The sequence below is a fragment of the Ascaphus truei genome, chromosome 16 (genome assembly GCF_040206685.1).
Source record: "Ascaphus truei isolate aAscTru1 chromosome 16, aAscTru1.hap1, whole genome shotgun sequence".
Classification (NCBI taxonomy): domain Eukaryota; kingdom Metazoa; phylum Chordata; class Amphibia; order Anura; family Ascaphidae; genus Ascaphus; species Ascaphus truei.
Window position 1 is genome coordinate 5958774 of NC_134498.1, and position 27196 is coordinate 5985969.

The window sequence follows — 27196 nt, forward strand, 5'->3', positions numbered from 1 at the left end:
AGGATGTTCATTTTTATAGACACCATTCTACCAAACCATGATATTTGGTGCTTTCTCCATGCTTCTAGATCTTTCTTGATTTGATCGAGTAAGGGGGGATAATTATATTGGTAGAGTTTGTTATAGGAGTTGGAGATTTTAACTCCCAGGTATTTTATACAGGTGGTACTCCATTTGTACTTGTAATTGGCTTGAATAAGCTTCCATGTTTGGTCGGGTAGGGATAAATTTAGTGCCTCAGACTTGTCCATATTGACTTTATAGTCTGAGACTACTCCGAATTGGGTTAGGACTCTTTGGAGGTTAGGGAGGGAGATGTGGGGGTCCGTGAGCGTCAAGATCACGTCATCCGCAAATAGTGAGATTTTATGCTCCCTACTCCCGATTGGTATTCCCTTTATGCTTTTGTCATTCCTGATTGTCGCTGCAAGGGGCTCTATAGTTAAAGCAAATAGTAGAGGGGAGAGTGGGCAACCTTGTCTGGTCCCGTTCCTAATTTGTATTGGATTCGAGAGGCCTCCTGGCAGTTTTACATGGGCTGTGGGGTTTTGATAGAGGGCTCTCACTCCCTCTAGGTATGGGCCACAGAAACCGAACCTCTTCATAGTCTGGTCTAGGAATGTCCACTTGATTCTGTCGAATGCCTTTTCGGCGTCAAGACTTAGAATCATTGCTTTAGAACCAGTGAGATGCACGTGATCAATTATATCAATAATTTTGCGGGTATTGTCGGAGGCCTGTCTTCCTGACACAAAACCCACTTGGTCCACGTGTATAAGTCTAGGGAGAATAGGATTTAACCTGTTTGCCAGGATCTTGCTGTAGATTTTGAGGTCTGTATTTAATAGGGAGATGGGCCTGTAGTTTCCACATAATAGTGGGTCTCTACCCTCTTTGTGTATTATGGCGAGGTTTGCCTCTGTGATGGTGGCTGGGATTGGTTCGCCTTGTAGGAACGAATTAAACATGCTGAGGAGGTGGGGTGATAAGGTGGATCTAAACATTTTGTAGTAGGAGTTAGTGAACCCATCTGGGCCCGGGGCCTTAGATGGCTTGAGTGAGCTTATGGCCTGGTTCAGTTCCTCCTGTGATATCTTTTCATTGAGTGTTTCTAATTCCTCGGGGGTTAGCGTTGGTAAGGAGCATTGCTCTAAGTAGCGAGTAATTGTTTCAAGGCTGGCTGGGTCTTGGCCTGGAGGATGGAGGTTATATAGATCGGAATAGAAATCCGCAAATTCCTGCGCTATTTCTTTTTCAGTGTATGTAACCTGTCCCTTTCTATTCTTAATTCGGGATATCTGGGATTTGACCTTAGTTCCTCTTAGTTTGGCGGCCAGCAGTTTGTCTGCCTTGTTGCCTTTATCAAAATACTTCTGTCTAGTCCACCTGAGGGCCTTTTCGACGTCTTCTAGTTGAGACTGTTTAAGGGCCGCCCTTGTTAAGTTTAAGTTTTTTAATATTTTTTTTGGTGTTGTGGCTTTATGTTGTTGTTCCAGTTGTGCAATTTTTTCTGTCAGGCCTTTTTGGAGTTTGAGTTTAATTTTTTTCTTGTATGAGGCTATTGATATTAGATCTCCTCTAATTGTGGCTTTGTGAGCCTCCCAGAGCATGGCTGGGGTGGAGACAGACCCTATGTTTTGCTGGAAATACAGCGAGAGTTTTTGGCGTAAAGTCGCCTCTGTGTCTGGGCAATTGAGCATGGAATCATTTAGCTTCCATTTGTACTGCGTGTTTTTGATGAAAGGGAGGGTTAGGGTTAGATCTATGGGTGCGTGATCCGACCATGTGATTGATCCTATGCTTGACTGGGCAGAGGCCTGGAGAACATTTCTTGTACCTAGAAAATAATCAATCCTCGAGTAGGACTGATGAGGGGAAGAGAAGAAGGTATAGTCCCTTTGACCCTGGTGCTGGGCCCTCCAGATATCTACCAGAGAGAATTCCTCCATGATGTCCCTAAATTTCTTGGCTTTCTTTTGGGATTGTGAGATGTGTATGGCATGGGGGGGCGGTTGAGCAGTGTTAGAGGGGTTTGACTTGTCTTGCGTATGGGAGGCTACCATATTAAAGTCCCCACCTATGATAAGTGACCCCAAGGATTGTTGTTCTAGTGATTCAAGGAGTTTTCTGAGGAAGGGAACTTGATTGTCGTTGGGGGCATAAATATTGACTAATGTGATTGGTGTGCCTGCAAGCGTACCCTGAATTATTAAGAATTGCCCGTCTGGATCTGGGTGGGTTTTTGTGAGGGCAAATGGTGTCCCTGCTCTAATGAGGATGGCTACTCCTCGTTTTTTACTTGGGGACGAGGCAAAGTATGCCTGTGGGAACACGCTTTTAAATGTGTTAGGAGGGGTTGGAGAATTGAAGTGGGTCTCCTGAATAAGGATAATGTCTCCTTTGGATTTTTTCAGATCTTTCAAAACTAGTTTCCTTTTCCTCAGGGAGTTAAGCCCCTTGGCGTTTATTGATATGAGTTTAATGGCGGACATTATTGCTATTTGTTTTCCTTCGAGGCCCTGGGCTCCGAAGCTCTTGGGATTCCCATGTCAAGAGGTTTTCTTGGGTGTCAAAGATCCTAGGCCTGAGCTGGCATGGGTGGGGTATTTTGTCAGGCCTCGTGTAAGGGAGGGAGGGGTGAGACACATGAGGGGCGCCTGCGGGCGCTGGGAAGGGGGGAGGGGATAGGGGAAAGGCCTGGCGGGACAGGGTCGCCAGGAAGAAATAGGGTGGAAGGAGGGCCAGAAATGGTCCTCTTAATTTACTGCCAGTTGTATTAACCGGCATGTGGGCGTAAGGCCCGTTGGGAGAAGTCCGTTGACCCCTAAACCGAGGGAACAGGCAAGTCCGGGACGCAGACTCTCGAGAACTATGTACATCTTACCCTATCCTATGGGTTCTCATGGGGGGGGACCTAACGTTCGGGTCCCATGATATCCCGTTTCTGAACCAGCTAGTGTAAGCCATCACCAATACTCCTTAACTTGTGGGTTACGTATTGATCCTTTACCCCCATTAGGGGACCCCCGAACGAGGGGGAGAGGGGCGGGTCCAGAAAAAGGGGACGAGGAGGGGAAAAGGGAAAAAAAAAAAAGGGGGGGGGGGCTCCAGGAGGGGAGGGGTAAAGGGTAGGGGGGGGGGATTGGTGGGGAGGGAGGCGAGGGTGGGTGGGTGGGGTGTATGGGGGAGGGGAGGGGGGGGGAGAGGAGTGGCGAGGGGAGGGGGATAGGAGAGATACATCTCTCTATCATTATCATTCAGTTTGGGCGAGTTTGCCCAATGATTCAGCAACCCTCCCTTGAGGTTTAGTTACTTATTGGACCTTAAAGTTGAATTGTAACATTTGCCTTAGTTCGCATTCAACTTTTTATACCTTAATCCGTGATGGGTAAGGGGGGGAAGGGGGGGGGTGCGGGATGGGGAGGGGGGGAGGGGAGGAGGGACGGGGGGGGGGTGAGGGAGGGGGGAACATTCCTCTCTTTTGCTGACATAGAGTTCTAGTTTATTTATCAGACAGTAGAACAGACCTCCCTTGAGGTTTAGTTGCACCCTTAATTTAGGTGCGCGCTTGCATCATTCGTTCAGGTATTTGGGATGTTGTCTCTCAGTTAGTTGTGGGCCAATAAAGAGAGGGGGGGGGGGGAAGGGTTGGAGAGGTGAAGATGAGGGAAGGGATGGGGGAGGGAAGGGATGGGGGAGGGAGGGGGGAATGGGGGGGATATATCTCTCTATCCTTATCATACAGTTTGGGCGTATTTGCCCGTCATGCCAGCAAACCTCCTTTGGGGTTTAGTTACTCGTTGAACTTTGGAATTAAGTTGCTAGATTTACCTAAATTCCCGTTTAACTTTTTATACCTTAGTCAGTTGTGGGCGAGGGGGGGGGGGGGTGGGGGTGGGGAGGGAGGGGGGAGGGGGGGGAGGGATGGGAAGGGTGGGGGAGGGGAGGGATGGGAAGGGTGGGGGGGGGGCTGGGACAGGAGGGGAGTGAGGGAGGGGGGTACATTTCTCTCTTATTTTGATATACATTTCTAGTACAAGTATCAGACAGTGCAGCAGAGCTCCCTTGTTGTTTGGTTACTCCCTTAGCTTATGCGTACGATTGCAACGTTTGTTCAGGTATGTGGGATGTTGTCTCTCAGGCAATTGTGAGCCAGGAGGGGGGAAAGGGGGAGGGGGGGGGGGGAAGGGTTGGGGACCTATTGACCAAGGGTAGGTGGGCTGCGACAGAGAAGGGGAGAGGGGATCAGGGGGGGTGAAGGGGGGGGGTGAGGGTAAGGGGAGGGGGGGGTACACATCTCTTATACAGTACATTAGCAAGCCAATCGGGCCTGTTTCTTATCTAACAGCAGACCTCCCTTGAGGTTTGATTGCTCCATTAGCTTAGGGATTGCAACAGTTTTTTAATTGTTTGCTATGTTGACTCTCAGTCCTTTGCGAGGCACGGGGGGGGGGGGGGAAGGATGGGGGAAGGGCTGGGGGAGTAAGGATAGGGGGGGGTGGGGGCGGGTAGGGGGGGGGTGGGGGGGTTGAGTCGGGGGGGGAAGAGGGGGGAGGGGGAAGAGGGGGGGGTAAGAGGGGGGGGGTAAGAGGGGGGGGGAAGAGGGGGGGAGGGGGGAAGAGGGGGGGGGAAGAGGGGGGGAGGGGGGAAGAGGGGGGGAAGGGGGAAGAGGGGGGGGAGGAGGTAAGGAGGGGGGATGTATATCTCTTGTGCTGTACCTTAAGATGTTAAAACAGGCATATTTATCAGGTATTACAGTAAACCTCACTTGAGGTTTGATTACTTCCTTGACTTTACTATTGCATTATAACAGTTGACTTGACTTGGGATAACAATGTTAACTCTTAAACCGTTTTGAACCGGGAGAGTGAAGGGGGGAGAGGGTGGGGACGGGGGGGGGTAAGGCTGGTTGAGGGTGGGGGGGTCAGGACGAAGGGGTGGGGGGACCTATCTCTCATTTATTTGAGTCTAGCGTGAGGCACAGTCTTGCGGTTCCGGGGGGTTCCTCCAACCCCCATGGGACACGCGCTTAGGCGATATCCCAGCGAGGGTCGGGTCCCTCCAGGAGGGGGCGGGGGGGGGGGGGCGAAAAGTACTTACAGTTTGCTGCCCTCCTTGAGCTGCAGCCGTCCTCTTCTCCCCCCCCCCCCCCCCCCCGCAAAAATGCCAACTCCCCACCCACCCCCCGTCGCCCAAGCCCGTGGAGCTCGATTCCTCAGACCCCGGCAGCTCGAGCTTAAGCTCTTTAACTCGGAGCATGCTGACTTTTGACTTGCAGAGTGTGGATTTCTTCAGCTGTAAGCCTCTTTTGTCGGTGGCACCCTCCGTCTAGGGCGGTGATCCGCTGGAGTCCAGCTCTGCAGGATCCCGCCAGCTGGGACCGAGGGGGCGGCTCTCCATGCTCCACTCCAGCTGGTGAGTGAGCTGCAGTATCCATGTTGGGCGGAAGCCGCGTGCATCGCTGGTCAGCTCACCGTCTGGATGTCTTCATCCGGGATGAGGCCTCTCTCCGCCCCGGCTCCGGGTTGTTGTCTCGCTCTTCTTCTTGCTGGGCTGGGACGCGGTTCTGGTCCGGAGTCCAAGTAGCTGGCGGCGTTAGGCCGAGGGCTCGTGCAAACGGGGCCATATCCTCTGGGTGTTTTATTGTAAGGTATTTGCCCTTGTTATTTGCGGTGAGCCTGAAAGGAAACCCCCAACGATATCTGATGTCGTTTTCCTGCAAGAAGGTTGTTAGGGGCTTCATTTCTTTTCTCCTCAACACCGTTATTCTGGACAGGTCAGAAAATATCTGGAGGTGTTCATTTTGGAAGGTGAGTGTTTCTATTCCCCTACTCGCCGCCATTATCTTTTCTTTTGTAGTGTAACTGTGTAAACGCACAATTACATTGCGTCTTCTGCTTGGGTCTTCAGAGCGGGGCCCCAGGGCTCTGTGGGCTCGGTCTATCTCTAGATCACAGTCCTGCAGGGAGTCGCATATTGACCCAAAGAGGTCCACTAGGTAGGGGCGGAGGAGGCCAGGGAGAACCGTCTCCGGGATGTTGCGGATACGGAGGTTTTGCCTCCTATCCCAGTTCTCCTGGTCCTCCTGCGCTTCCCTGAGCTGCCCCAGTTCCTCCCGCAGCAGGAAAATTTCTTTCTCTGCCTCTGTCTGGCGCCTTTGGGACTCTTCCATCACGCCCTCTAGGGCTGTTGTTTTGTCTGCTAGGCCATTTATTTGCTGTGTCAGGCCAGTAACAGCTGTCTTTATTTCTAATTGTAGAGAGGCCTGCAGCTTTGTGTGCTGTTGTGCCATGAGTCCTTCCATAAAGGCTCTGGTGATCGGTTCTTCCTGCGCCTGGGCCTCCTTTTGTCGGGCTGCTCTGCCCTGTTGCGCGTGGTCACCGCGTGCGCCTCCGCCATCTTGGATTACAGGCTGCGTGTCCGGGCTTCTCTGGTGTGGCGAGAATAGCTTTGCAACCGCTTGTGCTGCGGGTTTCTTCGCTTGCTTGGACATCTTGGTGTTGTTGCCCCTCGCGGGTGGGTAAGTTTTGGGCTGAAGTTTTAGGTGGAAGGGTGCTATATTTGTAATTTATACGGGAGAGTCTGCGGAGCTCCCAAACTACCCGTCCATGTCAGCTGACGTCACCGGAAGTCTCCGTCAAATAGGTTTTTTAATGAAGTATCTGGGTTAGTCAGGGAGAGTAAAGTGTCGTCCGCAAATAGCAACACTTTATATATGTTGTTTCCTATTGGGACACCCTCTATCCCTTGGTTCTCTCGTATTCTTGAGGCTAATACCTCTATGCACAGAGCGAATAGCATTGGGGAGAGTGGACACCCTTGCCTGGTACCATTTGAAACTGCGAATGGTTCTGATGTGTAGCCTGAGGTGCGAACTGTGGCTATTGGGTTGAAATATAGCGCCTTTATGCCTTTAATAAAGTTTCCATGTAGGCCCATCTCTCTGAATACCCGGAACATAAAGGGCCAGGCCACCCGGTCAAAAGCTTTCTCAGCATCTAACCCTAGAATCAGGGTAGGGCGTTGGTTTTTGTTACTGTTGTGGATAATGTTGATTACTCTCCTGATGTTATCAGAGGCCTGCCGTTCTGGGGTAAACCCCACTTGATCGGGGTGTACCAAGGAATTTAATACTCTGTTCAACCTGGTTGCTAAAATTTTGGCGAATAGTTTTATGTCTGTGTTTATCAGAGAGATGGGCCTATAACTGGAGCATAACGTCGGGTCCTTTCCTTCCTTTGGTATTACAATGATAGAGGCCTTTAGGGACTCTTTTGGTGGTGCTTCTCCGTCTAGGATCTTATTGAACCAGCGGATCAGATATGGCTTCAACGTGTGTTCGAATTTCTTGTAATAGAAATTAGTAAACCCGTCTGGGCCCGGGGCTTTGGAGTTCTTGAGGGATTTAATGGCTGCTGTGACCTCCTCTGCTGTTATCGGGGTTCCTAGTTGGGCTGATTCTAACTCGTCTAGTTTGGATAGTTTTGTGTTTTTTATATATTCGTCTAACTTTGCTTCGAGCCTCTTATTAGCTTTGTCGGGGTTTGTCAAGTTGTATAAGTTACTATAGTACTGGACAAACTCTTTATTGATTTCAACCGGATTGAGTGTTAGGCTATCTTGTTTGGTTTTTATGCTGTATATATTGAGGTTTGCTGTTTTATTGCGGAGTTTTGCCGCCAATTGCCTGTCTGCCTTATTGCTTTTTTCATAAAAGATCTGGTTTGTCCACCTCATTGCTTTTTCAGTATCTTCAATCAGTATATTTTTAAGTTCCAATCTATCCTTATCTATCGCTGCTCTAACTTTGTCCGTTGGGCTTTGTTGGTAGGTCTCCTCGTTTTCTCTAATACTATTGTTTAGTTAATTTATCTTTTTGTTTTTCTCCTTTTTCCTATGGGAGGCAATACTAATTATCTTGCCTCTGAGAGTAGCTTTATGCGCCGCCCATAGTGTACAGTCGCTGATTTGCCCGTTGTCATTTATTGCGAAGTAGTCCTGTATAGCCTTTTCTATAGCTTTTTTAGTGTCCGGTAGTCTGAGCAGTAGGTCGTTCATTCGCCATTGTGTGCCCGTCGGTCTTTGGTGTAGGTCTCTTATGATTAGTGTAACTGGGGCGTGGTCTGACCATGTTATATTATCTATTTCTGCCTTTATTATCCTCTCCGCCTGTTCACTAGATACAAATATATAATCAATGCGAGTGTATTGTTTATGCGGGGGTGAGTAGAAAGTAAACCCTTTGGTTAGGGGGTTCATTAGCCTCCATGCGTCGACCAGCCCACCCAGTCTTATGCTTTGTTTTAGAGCGGTTGAGCTGTTCCGTCTCCAGTTTTGCTCTTTGCCCTTGTGTTTCGCCTGATCTTTATTGCAGTCTATAACGGTGTTAAGATCCCCTCCAATTATTAAGTAACCCTTCTTATATTGGCTTATCGTCTCGAAAGCCTCATTAATATAGCTCTCTTGATCTGTGTTGGGGGCATATAGGCTAACAAGTGTTAGTTCTGTCGCGCCTAATTTACCGGATACAATTAACAGTCGCCCGGTCTTGTCCCTCTTTATTTTTTCTACTACAAAGGGGATACTAGTTCTAATCAGGATGGCTACTCCCGCTTTTTTGTCTGTTGCTGGTGAGTGGTAAATTTGGTTATAATTTTTGTCTTTTAACCTAATCGTGTCTGCTCTGTTCAGGTGTGTTTCTTGAATCATGTGTATGTCGCTTTGTCTGTTTTTGAGGTCTCTGAACAGTAGTCTCCTTTTCATGGGAGAGTTCAGTCCTCTGACATTCTGCGTTGTTATTTTTAGTACTTTAGCCATATGTTGGTTTAAAATTTCGTGCGCGAGTGTTTGCCGGAGGGAGCTTGTTGTTAGGGGGTGCCCTGTGGTGATTTTTCGGATTGCGGGACCTTATCCCAACTATTGTTTTGGTTGTGCCAAGTTGTGTGCATTTAGGTGTACTCCAGTGTGGATGAACTGGGGAGAACATTGGGGCGGAACAAAAATAACCTTGGGGGTTTTTAACAAGGGGTGGAGTGGTGCCCTCTGGTGCTTTGGGCCTTTGACTCTGCGTTTGGGGTGTCGGGGACATGCAGGGTCAAGAAAAAAGGGGGAAAGTGTGTGTGGGGTGCAATGTGGTACTTGCAGTCTGGAGAGTATGGTTTGTAGTCTGTAAACTGTAGTCAGCTCCGTTTGGAATTCCGACGGCTAGTCGTGTTGTTGATCAACCTTCTTTTCTGCTATGACTGACTGGAACTAAAACACAGATGTGGTGGGGGGAAATACAACAATCAAACTTCTGGGTCAAACATGTTAAACAGTTTTAAACACAGTAAATAGAACAAAAAAAAAAAAAGAACAGAAATTCCTTTCTCTCCCTTTTCCTTCAACTATCTGAGCTAGATCAAATCTATAGAGGCTTAATAATGGCTTAAACCTTGTGCTCTCAGTTATCTAGTTGTACTGTGTTTTTTCCTTTTTCTTTTTCCCTTCCCTTCTATAAAACCTTTTTCCCTCCCTCCTCCCGCTCCCGTTAGTTCGTGTCTTTGTATTTGGAACAGCATACAGTTTCGGGGCTGGGGGTTACAGTTGAGGTAGGAATGTCTCTCTTGTACTCTCGTGGTTTTGCCGTGTTCTGGTTGTTAAGCCTCAGCTCTTGGGGCTTGATGGGTTATCCTGGGTTAGTTGTCACCCTGGACCACCTTTCACGCCTTGGTCGTGGAAAAGTTTTCCCTGTATCACTTCGTAGTTCTTCCGGGATCTCCAGTCCTAGCGCTGCGATGAATTCTGGGTCTTCCTCTGGGGTTCGTAGGGTGGCCTGTTTGCCTTTGTTGGTGGCTTGGAGACGGAAGGGGAAGCCCCATCTATACCTGACGTCTCTGCTTCTCAGATAGCCTGTGATTTTCTTGAGTTCTCGCCTTTTGGCCATGGTTATTGGTGAGAGGTCCGGGAAAATTTGCAGTTCCGTGTCCTCAAAGGAGATTTTATCTAGGTTTCTGACTTTGGTATAGATTTCCTCTTTGGTAGAGAAGTAATGGAACCTTGTGATTACGTCTCTGGGCCCTCTGTTTTCAAATTCTCTCGGCCTGTAGATTCTATGGGCTCGGTCAAGTTCCAGCTTTGCTTCGGCGATTTCTGGGAGTATGCTCCGAAAAAGTCTGTTTAGGTATGGCTTGATTTCCTCGTTAAGGACTGTCTCCGGGATGTTGCGAATTCTAAGATTGTTCCTTCTCGATCTGTTCTCTGCCTCTTCTTGGGCGTCTTGAAGGCGCGAGATCTGTTTTTTCATTTGGGTTATGTCCTCATCTGTTGCCGCTTGTCCTTCGGTGACTGTCTCCATGGCCTCGTCCAGTCCTGTCGTCTGCTCCTCTACCTCTACAATCTTGGTGTGTAGGCTCTTCATTGCGGTTTGTAACTCCTCGTGAAACGCCTGTTTAATTTCTTTAACACAGGTTTTTAATTCTTTCCTGATATCTGGGTGCCTATCTGCTTCTGACCCTGAGTCTGAGTCTGAGCGATCTTGAGCTTCTGCAGCTTTATCTTTGCCCGTTGGTGTGGGCGCCACGTTCCTTCTAGTGAAGAACGTGGAAGATTCTGACTTCCCTGTCTTTTTAGGAGGGGCCATGCCGTCTGTGTTCAGCTATGGGCTGTAGAGAACAATCAGGTCTGGGTCTTCCTCCTCTATATTGGTTGCTAGGTTATCTTGGATATGGGGAGCTGAGGGTGGTTCTTGTCGTTTTTTCTGGGCTCGCAGCTATCCCACATATGCACCCCCACACTTGGGCATTTTGTTAGTCCATGGGACTAGTTAGATGGTTCACTGTTTCGTCTCCTTGGGTAAAGGGGGGGGAAGGGGAGGGGCGCGGGCGCTCATTCACTCCGCTCTTTATTATTCGCCTTTTTCGCTGTGTGTAACTTTCAGCGCTTTTCAGGCCCCCTTGGGCTGTGGTTTTTATTACTTTGTTTATAGTGGTTGTTTTGTCTGGGTCTTTCTCCCTTTAAGGGCCAGTGGCGGCCATCTTGGGTTACAAGGTAGGAGACGGCTGCAGCAGAGGGGCTCTTCTCGATCCTAGCTGGTCTGCCCCCTTCACTTCTCCTTGCAGAGAGGGGTCTCCTACTTTCTCTGCTACAGCGGAAGGGGGGGGTGGGCACAGGTTGGGGGATTAATGGTGTCTAGCTCTGCGCTTCCCCAGAGGGGCTCCGACTCCCACGTGGCCGCCTCCCGCCCCCTCCTGTCTGTGGGGCCCTCTCCGGTCCGTCCTGAACCGTCCCCCCCTCCCTCTATACCTCTGTCGTCGTTGCGCCGGGGTCTCCGCTTCTGCGGCTCTGAGTTGGGGTACGAGGTTCCTTCTCCGTTGCGCCGGGGTCTCCGCTTCTGCGGCTCTGAGTTGGGGTACGAGGTTCCTTCTCCGTTGCCCGGTGTTGTGCTGCAGCCTTCAGCTCGCTCCTATTCAGGCGCGTGCGGCGGCCATCTTTTGTGCTCCGCAAGCAAATTTTAAATATAAGTGGAGCTCCACAAAGATCAAATACCCAATAACACAGGCTGAAGGTCTCTGTGCAGCAGGGGGTGGGCAATGTGAGGGGGAAAAGAAGAAGCAGAGGTCCCAAAATGGGGCCGTCGCGCCCATAATGGCCCGTGCCTCCAGGGGGTACTTAACGTGCCTTCCTTTCCTTCCCCCCACCTCGAGGCTTGGTGGATTTGCGCGCGAATCAACAAGGGGAGGGGCTAATGGGGCGGGCTATTTAAACCCTGCGCTCGCAAAAGCTACTCACTGACTCTGTTTTGAGTGGGAAACTGAGTTTTTGAGTGGGAAACTGAATGGGTGGGTGAGTGGGAAACTGAATGGGTGGGTGAGTGGGAAACTGAATGGGTGGGTGAGTGGGAAACTGAATGGGTGGGTGAGTGGGAAACTGAATGGGTGGGTGAGTGGGAGACTGAGTGGGAGACTGAGTGGGAGAGTGGGTGGGAAACTGACTGGGTGGGAGACTGACTGGGTGGGAAACTGACTGGGTGGGAGACTGACTGGGTGGGAGACTGACTGGGTGGGTGAGTGGGAGACTGACTGGGTGGGTGAGTGGGAGACTGACTGGGTGGGTGAGTGGGAGACTGACTGGGTGGGTGAGTGGGAGACTGACTGGGTGGGTGAGTGGGAGACTGACTGGGTGGGTGAGTGGGAGACTGACTGGGTGAGTGGGTGACTGACTGGGTGGGTGGGTGACTGACTGGGTGGGTGAGTGGGTGACTGACTGGGTGGGTGAGTGGGTGACTGACTGGGTGGGTGAGTGGGTGACTGACTGGGTGGGTGAGTGGGTGACTGACTGGGTGGGTGAGTGGGTGACTGACTGGGTGGGTGAATGGGTGACTGGGTGGGTGAGCGGGTGACTGACTGACTGACTGAATGGGTGGGTGACTGGGTGACTGACTGAATGGGTGACTGAATGGGTGGGTGACTGAGTGACTGGGTGGGTGACTGAGTGACTGGGTGGGTGACTGAGTGACTGGGTGGGTGACTGAGTGGGTGGGTGAGTGGGTGGGTGACTGAGTTGACTGAGTGGGTGGGTGGGTGACTTGACTGGGTGGGTGGGTGAGTGGGTGGGTGGGTGATTGAGTGGGTGGGTGACTGGGTGAAAGTGACTGGGTGGGTGTGTGGGTGTGTGGGTGACTGGGTGGGTGACTGGGTGGGTGGGTGGGTGTGTGGGTGGGTGACTTGGTGGGTTACTGGGTGGGTGGGTGGGTGGGTGGGTGACTGACTGGGTGGGTGGGTGACTTGACTGGGTGGGTGGGTGACTTTGACTGGGTGGGTGGGTGGGACCCTTGACTGGGTGGGTGGGTGACTGGGTAGGTGGGTGGGTGACTGGGTGGGTAGGTGGGTGGGTGACTGGGTGGGTGGGTAGGTGGGTGGGTGACTGGGTGACTTGACTGGGTGGGTGGGTGACTTGACTGAGTGAGTGGGTGGGTGACTGAGTGAGTGGGTGGGTGACTAAGTGAGTTTTTGGGTGACTAAGTGAGTGGGTTGGTGGGTTACTGAGTGGGTGGGTTACTGAGTGGGTGGGTGACTGGGTGAAAGTGACTGGGTGGGTGGGTGGGTAACTGAGTGGGTGACTGAGTGAGTGGGTGGGTGACTGGGTGGGTGGGTGACTGGGTGAAAGTGACTGGGTGGGTGTGTGGGTGACTGGGTGGGTGACTGGGTGACAGTGCGTGGGTGGGAGACGGTGGGTGACTTACCTTGACCCCGTGGCATCTGGCTGGGGCAGGAGGTGAGTTCGGGAAGCTGGGGGGGGGGCAAGAGTGGCAGGAGACCCGTCCGGGAGCCGACGCACGTGAGGGGGAGTCCCGCGCCGCGCTTCCCCTCCGTCCGGGAGCCGACGCACGTGATGGGGAGTCTCGCGCCGCGCTTCCCCTCCGTCCGGGAGCCGACGCACGTGATGGGGAGTCTCGCGCCGCGCTTCCTTTCCGTCCGGGAGCCGGCGCACGTGATGGGGAGTCTCGCGCCGCACTTCCCCTCTCCGGTAGTGGCGCACGTGAGGGGGAGTCCCGCGCCGCCCTTCCCCTCTCCGGTAGTGGCGCACGTGAGGGGGAGTCCCGCGCCGCGCTTCCCCTCTCCGGTAGCGGCGCACGTGAGGGGGAGTCCCGCGCCGCGCTTCCCCTCTCTGGTAGCGGCGCACGTGAGGGGGAGTCCCGCGCCGAGCTTCCCCTCCGTCCGGGAGCGGTGCACGTGAGGGGGAGAGCAGGAGGCCCGGCCCGCGCTTCCCCTCTCCGGTAGCGGTGCACGTGAGGGGGAGAGCAAAAGGCCCGGGCTGCGCTTCCCCTCTACGGTAGCGGCGCACGTGAGGGGGAGAGCAGGAGGCCCGGGCTGCGCCGCGAGGGGGGAGGAGCCTGGAGTTTGCTGCTGAGCAGGAGGGTCGCGGCGCACGGTGAGGGTGATGGTGCGGCTGGGGATGTTGCGGAGCGTGGGGATTTGGGTGAGGTGGGGGGAGAGAGTGAGGGGCACCGGGAGAGGAGGGGGGGGTGTGTGTGGAAGGTGAGCTGCGGTCCAACTGACGGGGGAGAGTGAGGGTGTGTGTGTGTGTGAGGGTGTGTGTGTGTGTGTGTGTGAGGGGGGGGTGTGTGTGTGAGGGTGTGTGTGTGTGTGTGTGTGTGTGTGTGTGTGTGTGTTTTTTTTTTTGCCCGTCACTCTGCCTCAGGCCAATGAGAGGTGCGGGGGCGGGCAGGCCAAGGGACCAATGAGATTGCCGCTAGGGACGCAGACATACAGTGCTTTCAGAAATATATAGTAGACAGATCAGAACCATCCAGTCGCAAAGCATTTTTCTAGTTGTCCGACCGGCGGTGCTGGCTCATTCACATTTCAAGGCATAGAGCATATTCCTATGCCCATAAGTTTAAATATATATCATTGTAAATACTAGCTCACTATCATATTTTCTATATTATCATTAAATATGTTTATAATTAACCATACATATTGGAATCAGATTTGAATTTCCCACTCGGTGTTCATAACTATAAAATTATCAACATGCTATATGAGATAAAACTTAATATGTAACATATCCATCTAGAAATGAGATAAAATTTCTGCTATATTCTAATGTTCCTCTGTTATGAACAGTACTGATGTCAATGCTTTATACTTTATATTGTATGAATTTATTACATGTAAGGATGTTATGATTATTATGAATATACATTTTTTATATGATCTCCATATCATATACTGTTCTTTCCTCCGATAAACAAGGTGTTTTAATTTTTCCCTATGCATACCAACTGTATGGGTACATTTTATGAAATAATACCAAATATGTGTAGTTCAAACAATGTCTTGATGGGCCATGGGATACATTAGTTGTGATTTAAAGGATTTGGTATGTTGAATTAAAGATACTCAATTATGCTTACCTAAATCCATATACTGTAACATATATCACTATCCCTGTATGACCTATCTATCACCTTAATATACATAGATTTTCGAATGTACCTTTTTTCTACTTTCTCTCCTATACAGTTGCATAGGGTTGCTGCTTACATAGCAACTAGTTATTTGTAGTTATTTGTATCTCCATTGTATATATTTTTTCTTTATATAATTCTATTTATTTGTCCGTTTCACATTGTCTGTTTAATAAAGTTATTTTTGTTGTAAAAAAACACACCACTTGAGACTCGGTCGGTCTACTGAATATGACGTCACACTGGCGCGCCCACTCAACATGGCGCGCGGCTGTGACGTCACTCGGTGGACCGAAGTCAAAAGCACAGCCATGTCTATGTACACTTTGCCCACACTGCCCATCCTATGGATGCGCGCGCACCACTCTCGCGCGATTTCGCACACACAGGCGACTGGATTAGCCGCCTCCATTCTGCGAGACGCGCGAAGGTGACGCGGCAGCCTATTGGTTTGGCAGCGGTCTGGGTAAGTATAAATTAGCAGTTTTAGAGCACTCTGGTCACCTTGATAAAGTACACTTAGTACGAAACGCGTAGGTGCGTTTACCTGTCCAATACCTGTGTGTTTATCAGCATGCAATAAACCTCACACCATTTTTTCATCTTTGGAGTGGCCTGGCTGTTTCTTGTTCCTGAGTGACTCTCTCAGGATTCCCTGGCAGTGCGCCATCAACGCTCTCTATTCCTCTGGATCATCACAAGATGGATTGCACGCCGCTGACGACACGAGTGCCCCCTTGGTAGTACAGGTAAAAAGCCACAGTGCTTTTCATTTAATCCTGCGTACCATGGTCATTGACCACTTATTCCTATAACACTGGTCTGGGTTTGTGATACTGTAATTTAGTGAGGGTCTGGCTGACTCCACATTTGTCCCACCAGTTGTCAATCAACTTCATTGGGGGCACTCCAACGTTGTTAAGGTTAACCCTTTGTGGACCTACATTACACTGGATGTCCAACAAGGACTGGTCTCAATTTAGAGCATCACACTCATTCTGTTTCTATGTGATACCGACTTCGCAGTCTGCCGCCTGCCCTGACCCTTTGCCTGGCTTACCGACTACGGATCCTCTAACAGGACTCTGTCCCTGGGCTCTGGACTGTTAATTGGCATCCATACCTCAGCCCTGCGGGTCCACTTCCTGATCGGAGATGAGTCCCATCACACTATCATAGTGTCAGGCCCGGAGGGATCCGAATCCACAAAACCTGCTCTTTAGGGCAGGAGCTCTAGTAGTGAACTAAACCAGCTGCTGGATAGCTCTCTTGCCTCAGTACACTCCGCCTTCTCACACCTGCTACCACTCAGCCTCCTGGATATACCACCTGGCTTCCTTGAAAAGCTGACTGCTTCCTCTTCCTGGTTGCTACATCAGTGGTGTTTGTCCCATTGTATCCAGTCTTGGTTTTGGAACATTAATGATTCATTCAACCTGCTACCTGAACAGTCTTGTCCTCAGCCTGCTCTGGCCACAGCCTGTTAACATCGCTCCTGCTTTCAGCCTCCACTGACCCTCAGCCTGTCTGACCTTTGTTTCTGCCTTGTCCATTTGTACTGTGTTTTCCGGACAATCCTCCATGACACCTGTCATCAACAACCTAACACCTGTCATCAACGAGCTCTGTGATACATCGAACGTCTCTATGGCCATGCTCCAGTCAGTCCAGTCTTGCCTTCTCCAGCCAACGGATCCGCTCTCTGCCTGAGAGCCCACCATCACCTGGTGCCTTATATGGTGATCTGGTCATGACATAGATTCCGCTGGTCACAGTCATGACCTCTATCCCACAAGCTATCGGAATTAATGGAAAAAATGGCAGAAGACCTCATATATCATGATTGTCCTATCAAGCTCTTGCCTGGATTCCATGTGGCCACATTCATCTGTCTGAATCTGAACTTAAGGTACTGCAGGAATACATGGTTATTTGGCGGGGATCACATATTTTCTCTCTTTCTGCAGAGGGTTACAATTGTAAGATAATCTCTTTCTGTTTCTATACATATTATTTCAGTGTCTATGACTCCGTTACAAACTTTGGTAAATATACGATCAAGATAATCCGTCCATTTGTAAGTATCCAATACTTTATCGTACCTATTTATATACCCAGCTCATGGTAGTAATCATGTTATAGAAACCATAGTTAGTTGATAAATATTCCAAATCTGTTGTAGAACCAGCTGTGGAACCGTTATCCAAGGAAAGGATTAAATGCATCTTTAATTGTCACCACTGCAATACTTTGCGACTGCCTGCCTGCTCTGAATACAGTAAGTGTTCCCGTACATATAGCTGTGACCCCCTGCTCTGAATACAGTAAGTGTTCCCGTACATATAGCTGTGACCCCCTGCTCTGAATACAGTAAGTGCTCCCGTACATATAGCTGTGACTCCCTGCTCTGAATACAGTAAGTGTTCCCGTACATATAGCTGTGACCCCCTGCTCTGAATACAGTAAGTGTTCCCATACATATAGCTGTGACTCCCTGCTCTGAATACAGTAAGTGTTCCCGTACATATAGCTGTGACTCCCTGCTCTGAATACAGTAAGTGTTCCCGTACATATAGCTGTGACTCCCTGCTCTGAATACAGTAAGTGCTCCCGTGCATATAGTCTCTGCTATATTTCTAATTCTAAGATCATTGCTTTTTAAGATTTTAAGACATTTATTTCTTCATTTCATCTTCAGCTTCAGTTGCTAGTTGAGAAATGTCTACATTTTGGGCTCAGGTTCTGTTGTTCTCTCCCCTAGGAGATCATTTCCAGCTTAACCTCTGCGACTGAATACCTGGACTAACATTCTGATTAATTTCTTCACACAGGTACAACTTAAATCTAATGAACCACTGCTTGGTACGTCTAACTAGAATAGGCAAACCCCTCCCTTAATTATTAGTCAAGGGAATGTGTTTAGAGTATTTAAGTGAGTCTATCTTGGCTGTGTAAATGCACAAATATACCGTTTTTTCTTTCAGAAGTAACATTTTGTCACTGTTTAACCTCCCCTCACAACAATGAAACAAGCCCCAGTCACACTCACAGTTTTGTATACTTTTGTTATTTCCCAGCATGGCATTACGCATACACACACACGTGTGAAAATAGTGATTATTTAGATAATAGTTACTAACATTAAGGATGGCGTTTTCTGGTGTACCTTTTCTTTCCTTCGCACCTTCCCACTGTGTGTGTGTGTGAGAGTGAGTGTGTATATGAGAGTCAGTGAGTGTGTGTTGTGTGTGTGTGTGTGTCACTGTTTCACTTGAATTTGTTTTGAGAAAGGTCGATTCACCTCAAATCTCCTGCAAGTGTCACATGATTGCTGTTTTTATTCAGACGGTATGCTCTAATTCTGGGAGACAGGTATAGCGGTGTCAGCATGGGACAGCAATCTCCCTATTAAAAAACAGTTGAATGTAATATATATATATATATATATATATATATATATATATATATATATATATACAGTGTTCGACAAACCTATACATTTGCTCGCCCCGGGCGAGTGGATTTAACATCGTGGCGAGCTCCTATTGGCCCAAGCAGCACACGTTTGGTACTAGGTGGCGAGTAGATTTTTTTTGTGTGGCGAGTAGATTTTTTGGTGATTTGTCGACCACTGTATATATATATATATATATATATATATATATATATATATATATATATATACACACACACATCAAGTTTATACATATAACATATATTATATAGAATCCTTAATGCTACGATATTTCACTAAATACTGGACACCGCTACTTCAACCGTATAGAAAAACTAATTAGCAAAAATATTGGCCGCCTTGCATTGCAGGGACACCTCGTCCAATGAAGGGACTGTGTAAATTAAGAGTATTTTGGGGTAGTGTTGGGGGCTCTCGGGTGCTATAGTCTCTGCTATATTTCTAATTCTAAGATTATTGATTTTTAAGGTTCTTTTAAGACATTTATTCCTTCATTTTATCTTCAGCTTCAGTTGGTAGTTGAAGAGATTCCTGCATTTTGGGCTCAGGTTCTGTTCTCTCCCCCTAGGAGATCATTTCCAGTCTAATCTCTGTGACTGCTTTGTGGAGCTCTGTCTGATATGTTCAGGTGATACTTGTGAGCAGATCCTCCACATCTCTCCTAGATACTCCTGTCTCCTCTTCTTTCTCCAGGTCAGAGTCTGGGGATACGTGGGGAGATAGAAGCAAGGAGCCGCCATTTTCACGCTCCGCCACGGGGCCAACCGCCTATGGATTTTTAAGGTTCTTTTAAGACATTTATTCCTTCATTTTATCTTCAGCTTCAGTTGGTAGTTGAAGAGATTCCTGCATTTTGGGCTCAGGTTCTGTTCTCTCCCCCTAGGAGATCATTTCCAGTCTAATCTCTGTGACTGCTTTGTGGAGCTCTGTCTGATATGTTCAGGTGATACTTGTGAGCAGATCCTCCACATCTCTCCTAGATACTCCTGTCTCCTCTTCTTTCTCCAGGTCAGAGTCTGGGGATACGTGGGGAGATAGAAGCAAGGAGCCGCCATTTTCACGCTCCGCCACGGGGCCAACCGCCTATGGATTTTTAAGGTTCTTTTAAGACATTTATTCCTTCATTTTATCTTCAGCTTCAGTTGGTAGTTGAAGAGATTCCTGCATTTTGGGCTCAGGTTCTGTTCTCTCCCCCTAGGAGATCATTTCTAGTCTAATCTCTGTGACTGCTTTGTGGAGCTCTGTCTGATATGTTCAGGTGATACTTGTGAGCAGATCCTCCACATCTCTCCTAGATACTCCTGTCTCCTCTTCTTTCTCCAGGTCAGAGTCTGGGGATACGTGGGGAGATAGAAGCAAGGAGCCGCCATTTTCACGCTCCGCCACGGGGCCAACCGCCTTTGTGCAAAAATCGGAATACCTCCTGCCAGGCCATTCTTCTGTTTTTCCGAGGCATCCCGCTGGAGTGTGTGAGTGTTGCAATCACTTTCTGAGATATTTTAGTGGGTTTTGGGTGCAATCTCTTCCGTAGCATGTTTTGGGTCCACAGAGCTACAGTACTTCTTCGCCCGTCCGTGTGCTTCAGCATTGGCATGCGTCCCCCCAAATTTCTGCTTCTGATACAAATTATATGTACTGTCTATGGTTGTGCTACAAAGTCACATCCTTCTGGAATTAAACCTTAACCTCATCAAGCAAACTCTTGGAAGGATAATACATGTAGATTATAGGCCTCTGGTGTTTGGGGTGTTGCCACCCTGGTTAGAATGTCCATTAGAAGTCATGAAATGAATTGACTTGATCCTCTTGGCTGCCAGGAAGTGTATTATAAATAATGGGCTCTGTAAGAAAGCTTCACCTACCTCTCAGCTAAATACTCATACAATCACTTATCCCAATGGATAAATGGAAGGCCAGACTGAATTTAGATAAGTGGGCATGTGTGGATATGGGGAAATGGCCTCCATATACTGAGGTTATCCATACCAGGTGGCATTTTAGGGAATAGTAGAATAGAATTTGGCTGTGTAACATTTCAAGTGTCACCAATAAAGAGTCTGTGGAGTTAATACTTGAGTTATCATCATCTGTGTATCTTTAAACATGAACATGGATGCATACAGAATACCTGGACTAACATTCTGATTCATTTCTTCACACAGGTACGTCTAACTAGAATTCTTCTATCAACTTAACCCCCATTGCAACAGAACTTAAATTTAATGAACCAATGCTTGGTACGTCTAACTAGAATAGGCAGACCCCTCCCTTAATTATTAGCCAAGTGAATGTGTTTAGAGTATTTAAGTGAGTCTATCTTGGCTGTGTCATATTGTATGGCTGTGTAAATGCACAATTACATCGTATTTTGTTTCAGAAGTAACATTTTGTCACTGTTTAACCTCCGCTCACAACAATGAAACAAGCCCCAGTCACACACAGTCTTGTATACCTTTGTTATTCCCCAGCATGGAATTACGCACACACACACACACACACACACACACACACACACACACACACACACACACACACACACACACACACACACACACACACACACACACACACACACACACACACACACACACGTGCAAATAGTGATTGTTATTTAGATAATAGTTACTAACAGTAAGGATGGTGTTTTCTGAGTGTACCTTTTCTTTCCTCCGCACCTTCCCGCTGTGTGTGAGTGTGTGTGTGTGTGTGAGAGTGAGTGTGTGTATGAGAGTGAGTGTGTGTGTCACTGTTTCACTTGAATTTGTTTTGAGAAAGGTCGATTCACCTCAAATCTCCTGCAAGTGTCACATGATTGCTGTTTTTATTCAGATGGTATACTCAATACAAACAGTCTTTGTGAGACATCGGCGACCAGCCTAAGAATCCTCTCTGGTGTCCATCTGTATTTCCAGCTTTATAGCCGAAATCCACCGCCGAGGAAAGATCTGGCAAACCCATGGTGCAGGTAGTATAGGCAAATGTGTTTATCTACTATATATTTCTGAAAGCACTGTATGTCTGCATGGCCTGTGTCCCTAGCGGCAATCTCATTGGTCCCTTGGCCCGCCCGCCCCCGCACACCTCTCATTGGCCTGAGGCGGAGTGACGGGCCAAAGGACACACACACACACACACACCTCTCTCTCTGTCCTCTCCCCCCCCATCACACTCACCTCCCTCTCCACTCACATCCCGCTCCACTCACCTCCCTCTCCACTCACCTCCCTCCCCGGCGCGGGGACAGGCAGTGGGCAGGGCAGCCTGCCGCTGCCTCCACTCACCTCCCCGGCGCGGGGACAGGCAGTGGGCAGGGCAGCCTGCCTCCACTCACCTCCTGCTCCCTCCACTCACCTCCCGCTCCCTCCACTCACCTCCCCAGCGCGGGGACAGGCAGTGGGCAGGGCAGCCTGCCGCTGCCTCCACTCACCTCCCGCTCCCTCCACTCACCTCCCGCTCCCTCCACTCACCTCCCGCTCCCTCCACTCACCTCCCCGGCGCGGGGACAGGCAGTGGGCAGGGCAGCCTGCCGCTGCCTCCACTCACCTCCCGCTCCCTCCACTCACCTCCCCGGCACGGAGGCTGCCCTGCCCACTGCCTCCACTCACCTCCCGCTCCCTCCACTCACCTCCCGCTCCCTCCACTCACCTCCCACTCACCTCCCTGGCGCGGGGACAGGCATAGGCCAGGGCAGCCTACCGCTGCCACGCGGCACCTAAGATTGCGGCGGACGGAAGGACCCCTTCCTCCCTCGCGGACTAACTATCATGGCGGCGGCCAGAAGGAGAGGTGAGTGTGTGTGTGTGTGTGTGTCACAGCGTGACAGTGTGTGGGACACTGTGTGTGTGTCTGTGTGCGTGTGTGTGTGTGTTACACTGTGTCTCAGACACTGTAGAGTGGGAACCGGAGCTACACATGGCGGGGGGGTCAGGAGCGGAGAAAGATACAGGGGGAGTGGAGAGGAGGGACCCGTCAATTTAAAGCAAAACAACCCCCCTCCTGTCCACTGCCCCCCCCTCCTGTCCACTGTCACCCCCCCTCCTGTCCACTGTCACCCCCCCTCCTGTCCACTGTCACCCCCCCTCCTGTCCACTGTCACCCCCCCTCCTGTCCACTCTCCCCCCCCTCCTGTCCACTCTCCCCCCCCCCTGTCCACTCTCCCCCCCCTCCTGTCCACTCTCCCCCCCCTCCCATCCCCTCCTGTCCACTCTCCCCCCCTTCCCATCCCCTCTTGTCCACTGTCCTTTCCACTGTCCCCCCCCGCCTGTCCACTCTCCCCCCCCGCCTGTCCACTGTCCCCCCCCTCCTCTCCCCTCGGCCACTGTCCCCCCCTCCCCCCGGCCACTGTCCCCCCTCCCCCCGGCCACTGTCCCTCCCCTCCCCCCGGCCACTGTCCCCCCCTCCCCCCAGCCACTGTCCCCCCCTCCTGTCCACTGTCCCCCCCCCCATCCCTCATTTTCCCCCGTCCCCCTCCCCTGCTTTTCCCCCCCTCTCCCCCCCCCCCTTTTCCTAGCGCTAAATGTAACTCACGGGCAACGCCGGGTCTCTCAGCTAGTATGGACATAAAAGGCACAAACACATACGCACTCGCAGTGTAACAGGTTACAATTCACATTGAGTTAGAGGTTTATACTCTTTTCAGAGTGCTGAAATCTCACCACCGCCCGCCAACCCGGGAATCGCGACCGCTTGTGACGTCGCATCCGGCAGCACTGATTCTGGGAGACAGGTATAGCAGGATCAGCATGGGACAGCAGGAAACCCCATCTGGGCCCTCTGCGTTTCACTGCATCAGCTTCCTCAGGAGTCTCATAATGGGAGGTGCCCTATATACCACCTATCCTAATCTAATTAAAATGCTAACAGGTGAATACACTTAGGGCAGTGGGAAGGCAATCTCCCTATTAAAAAACAATTGAATGTAATATATATATATATACACACACACACATCAAGTTTATACATATAACATATATTATATAGAATCCTTAACGCTAAGATATGTCACTAAATACTGGACACCGCTACTTCAACCGTATAGAAAAACTAATTAGCACAAATATGTGCCGCCTTGCATTGCCTCTAAGGAGAGGCCAATCTGCAGGGACACCTCGTCCAATGAAGGGACTGTGTAAATGAAGAGTATTTTGGGGTAGTGTTGGGGGCTCTCGGGTGCTATAGTCTCTGCTATATTTCTAATTCTAAGATCATTGATTTTTAAGGTTCTTTTAAGACATGTATTCCTTCATTTTATCTTCAGCTTCAGTTGGTAGTTGAAGAGATTCCTGCATTTTGGGCTCAGGTTCTGTTGTTCTCTCCCCCGAGGAGATCATTTCCAGTCTAATCTCTGTGACTGCTTTGTGGAGCTCTGTCTGATATGTTCAGGTGATACTTGTGAGCAGATCCTCCACATCTCTCCTAGATACTCCTGTCTCCTCTTCTTTCTCCAGGTCAGAGTCTGAGGACACGTGGAGAGATCGATGCAAGGAGCCGCCATTTTCACGCTCCGCCACGGGGTGTAACGCCTTTGTACAAAAATCGGAATACCTCCTGCCAGGCCATTCTTCTGTTTTTCCGAGGCGTCCCGCTGGAGTGTGTGAGTGTTGTAATCACTTTCTGAGATATTTTTAGTGGGTTTTGGGCGCAATCTCTTCCGTAGCATGTTTTGGGTCCACAGTACTTCTTCGCTCCTCCGTGTGCTTCAGCATTGATATGCGTCCCCCCAAATGTCTGCTTCTGATGCAAATTATATGCACTGTCTATGGTAGTGGTACAAAGTCACATCCTTCTGGAATTAAACCTTTAACCTCATCAAGCAAACTCTTGGAAGGATAATACATGTAGATTATAGGCCTCTGGTGTTTGGGGTGTTGCCACCCTGGTTAGAATGACCATTAGAAGTCATGAAATGAATTGACTTGATCCTCTTGGCTGCCAGGAAGTGTATTATAAATAACGGGTTCTGTAAGGAAGCTTCTCCTACCTCTCAACTAAATACACACATACAATGAATAAATGGAAGGCCAGACTGAATTTAGATAAGTAGGCATGTGTGGATATGGGGAAATGGCCTCCATATACTGAGGTTATATCCATACCAGGTATAATATTAGAGAATAGTAAAATAGAATTTGGCTGTGTAACATCTCAAGTGTCACATATAAAGTGTCTGTGGAGTTAATACTGGAGTTATCATCATATATTTTCTATATCTTTTAATATCTTTAAACATGGATGCATACTGAATACCTGGACTAACATTCTGATTCATTTCTTCACACAGGTACGTCTAACTAGAATTCTTCTATCAACTTAACCCCCACTAACCCCCCAACTTAACCCCCCTTAAATCTAATGAACCACTGCTTGGTACGTCTAACTAGAATAGGCAGACCCCTCCCTTAATTATTAGCCAAGTGAATGTGTTTAGAGTATTTAAGTGAGTCTATCTTGGCTGTGTCATATTGTATGGCTGTGTAAATGTACAAATATACAGTTTTTTGTTTCAGAAGTAACATTTTGTCACTGAACAACCCCCAGTCACACACAGTCTTGTATACCTTTGTTATTCCCCAGCATGGAATTACGCACACACACACACACACACACACACACACACGTGCAAATAGTGATTGTTATTTAGATAATAGTTGCTAACAGTAAGGATGGTGTTTTCTGCTGTACCTTTTCTTTCCTCCGCACCTTCCCGCTGAGTGTGTGTGAGAGAGAGAATGTGTGTGTGAGAGTGAGTGTTTGCGTGTGTGTCACTGTTTCACTTGAATTTGTTTTGAGAAAGGTCATTTATTTCTTAATTTTATCTTCACCCTATATATTTTTATTAAATCACACACTATTCAATTTTAGACTTTCATGTATGTAGACTTTATTTTAGTTGTATACCCAATAAATGTTACGTTTTAATAGTCCCGGAGTGCATATAGATGCACTAGTTATGAGCTTCTAGTTAGAGAGATGGTGATAATACACCTTTCCCTCTAATTTCTGATATACATTTCATTTAGCTCATCTGATGCACCCAGTGCCAATCTAGGCACTTGTGGGCGCAATTCATATTTATTTATTACTTGAATTACTACCAGTGAGCAGTACATTTTGTTTGTGTTTTCAAATAATCCAAACAGAACTGTCCAAATATGTTCTTCAGATATTAGCAACACCAGCTGCTTTCTATGTCTGATAGAATTGTCTGATTATTAACATAATAACCCTTCTGGACTCGTATACCTGTATATGTAGAGACAAACAAGAGAAGCAGCATTACTTGTTATAAAATGTTAATCTATTAAAGAGACCATCATTTTCTTTATTTAATTCACAGAGGAGAAGAAAGAAATACGTTACAGAAGCGCGGACGTTCTATGAGCTCACATCATTAAACATACGTTTTTATCAGGCATGTGCCGGGTCTTGAAGCTACAGTGTATATACAAAGAATTATTACAACCAGCACGGAGACTGAGAAGGAGCAGACCCTGGAAAGCTACAATACAACCACAAATGTCCTTCCACTGATCACTTGTACTGTGTATTTGAAAATAAATGTCCATATTCCGTGGTTATGCCGACTTAGCTGAAACATTTGGTGCAATATTAGCCATGTGTAGGATTTTTAGTTGTGTGTCTCTCCTCAATACAGAGATTGTGTGCATTTATATGTGTGTGTAAGGGTTTTCATTTGCAGTTCTGCCTGTAATTCCCGGTATGTCATTCTTCCATTTGGTTGGAGAGTTTTTAAACAGTTTATTATCCAATGTTGAGGTTACTAAGTTATACATTGTAATAAAATATTTATTCTTTTCCAGGTGCCTTTAGAGTAGTTTCTAGCACATTTGTTGTAAATCTCATCACACATCCCCCCCAGATGTTTTACAGGTTTTGGGAATAATGGTTCTCTCCCACATCTGCTGGTTCTACCCTCTCATAAAGCCACTGGGGTCCCAAATCTCATACAGCCACTGGGGTCCCAAATCTCATAAAGCCACTGGGGTCCCAAATCTCATAAAGCCACTGGGGTCCCAAATCTCATACAGCCACTGGGGTCCCAAATCTCATACAGCCACTGGGGTCCCAAATCTCATACAGCCACTGGGGTCCCAAATCTCATACAGCCACTGGGGTCCCAAATCTCATACAGCCACTGGGGTCCCAAACGTTCTCCTTGGTCAATGGGAATGCCCCATGGGAATCCCCCCCCCCCCCCCCCAATCTGCTGTTGCTGCCGCCTCTCCTCCCCGGGAAGAAGACGAGCTCAGGGAAGAAGACCTCCCCAGCACGCGCAGCCTGAAACGGGCACCATAGCTCTAGACAGCTTCCCTCCTCCCCCTTGCCCCCTCATTGGCTCCCACCACGTGACGCGTCGCCGCTTGGGATCACGATCCTCGTGTATCCCCTGCTTGCTGATGCGCACAGTGTGCAGCGATTCTTGCAGTGAGGGGGGACTGGGACCGGCTCGGGAGGAACTCATGTCCGGTGAGAGCCGCGCACGCCGTCGGAAGCAGCAGGACCCAGGCTTTAGGCAGGTCTGCAACCCTGCCTTTCACCATTATCCCCAGCATACAGTGCTTCCACTGCAGCAAGGGATTCTGGGAAATTACATGCAAATGAGCACACAATGTGTTGTCACCTTTTGTCTGAAAAACCATTGTTACATGGAGCCCATATAATGTACAGTGATTTCTGCAGAGGATGCTAATTGGTCCTGGTCCACCAGGGGGTGCCATTACCTATAGAAACTACATGTCCATGAATGT

General features: G+C 48.9%; 1 protein-coding gene across 5 annotated transcripts in view; it reads left to right on the forward strand.

Moving 5' to 3' along the window:
* LOC142467265 (uncharacterized) overlaps nucleotides 1-26578 on the forward strand; it is a 221504-nt gene extending 194926 nt beyond the window's left edge. Inside the window, exons 1-13 of one of the 5 annotated variants that reach the window (XM_075572746.1) lie at nucleotides 4044-4118; nucleotides 15565-16862; nucleotides 16973-17030; nucleotides 17136-17231; nucleotides 17715-17815; nucleotides 19122-19526; nucleotides 19752-19897; nucleotides 20591-20665; nucleotides 21258-21393; nucleotides 23068-23154; nucleotides 23876-24021; nucleotides 24709-24794; nucleotides 25765-26578. In XM_075572746.1, the coding sequence (XP_075428861.1) occupies nucleotides 16762-16862; nucleotides 16973-17030; nucleotides 17136-17231; nucleotides 17715-17759 (300 nt within the window). In that variant the 5' untranslated portion in view covers nucleotides 4044-4118; nucleotides 15565-16761 and the 3' untranslated portion in view covers nucleotides 17760-17815; nucleotides 19122-19526; nucleotides 19752-19897; ... (4 more) ...; nucleotides 24709-24794; nucleotides 25765-26578. Of the gene's footprint in view, nucleotides 1-4029; nucleotides 4119-15564; nucleotides 16863-16972; nucleotides 17031-17135; nucleotides 17232-17714; nucleotides 17816-19121; nucleotides 19527-19751; nucleotides 19898-20590; nucleotides 20666-21257; nucleotides 21394-23067; nucleotides 23292-23875; nucleotides 24022-24708; nucleotides 24795-25764 lie in introns of those variants that run through there. The other 4 variants (XM_075572745.1, XM_075572741.1, XM_075572742.1 and 1 more) reach the window with 4 other exon arrangements.
* The last annotated feature ends 618 nt before the right edge of the window (nucleotides 26579-27196 follow it).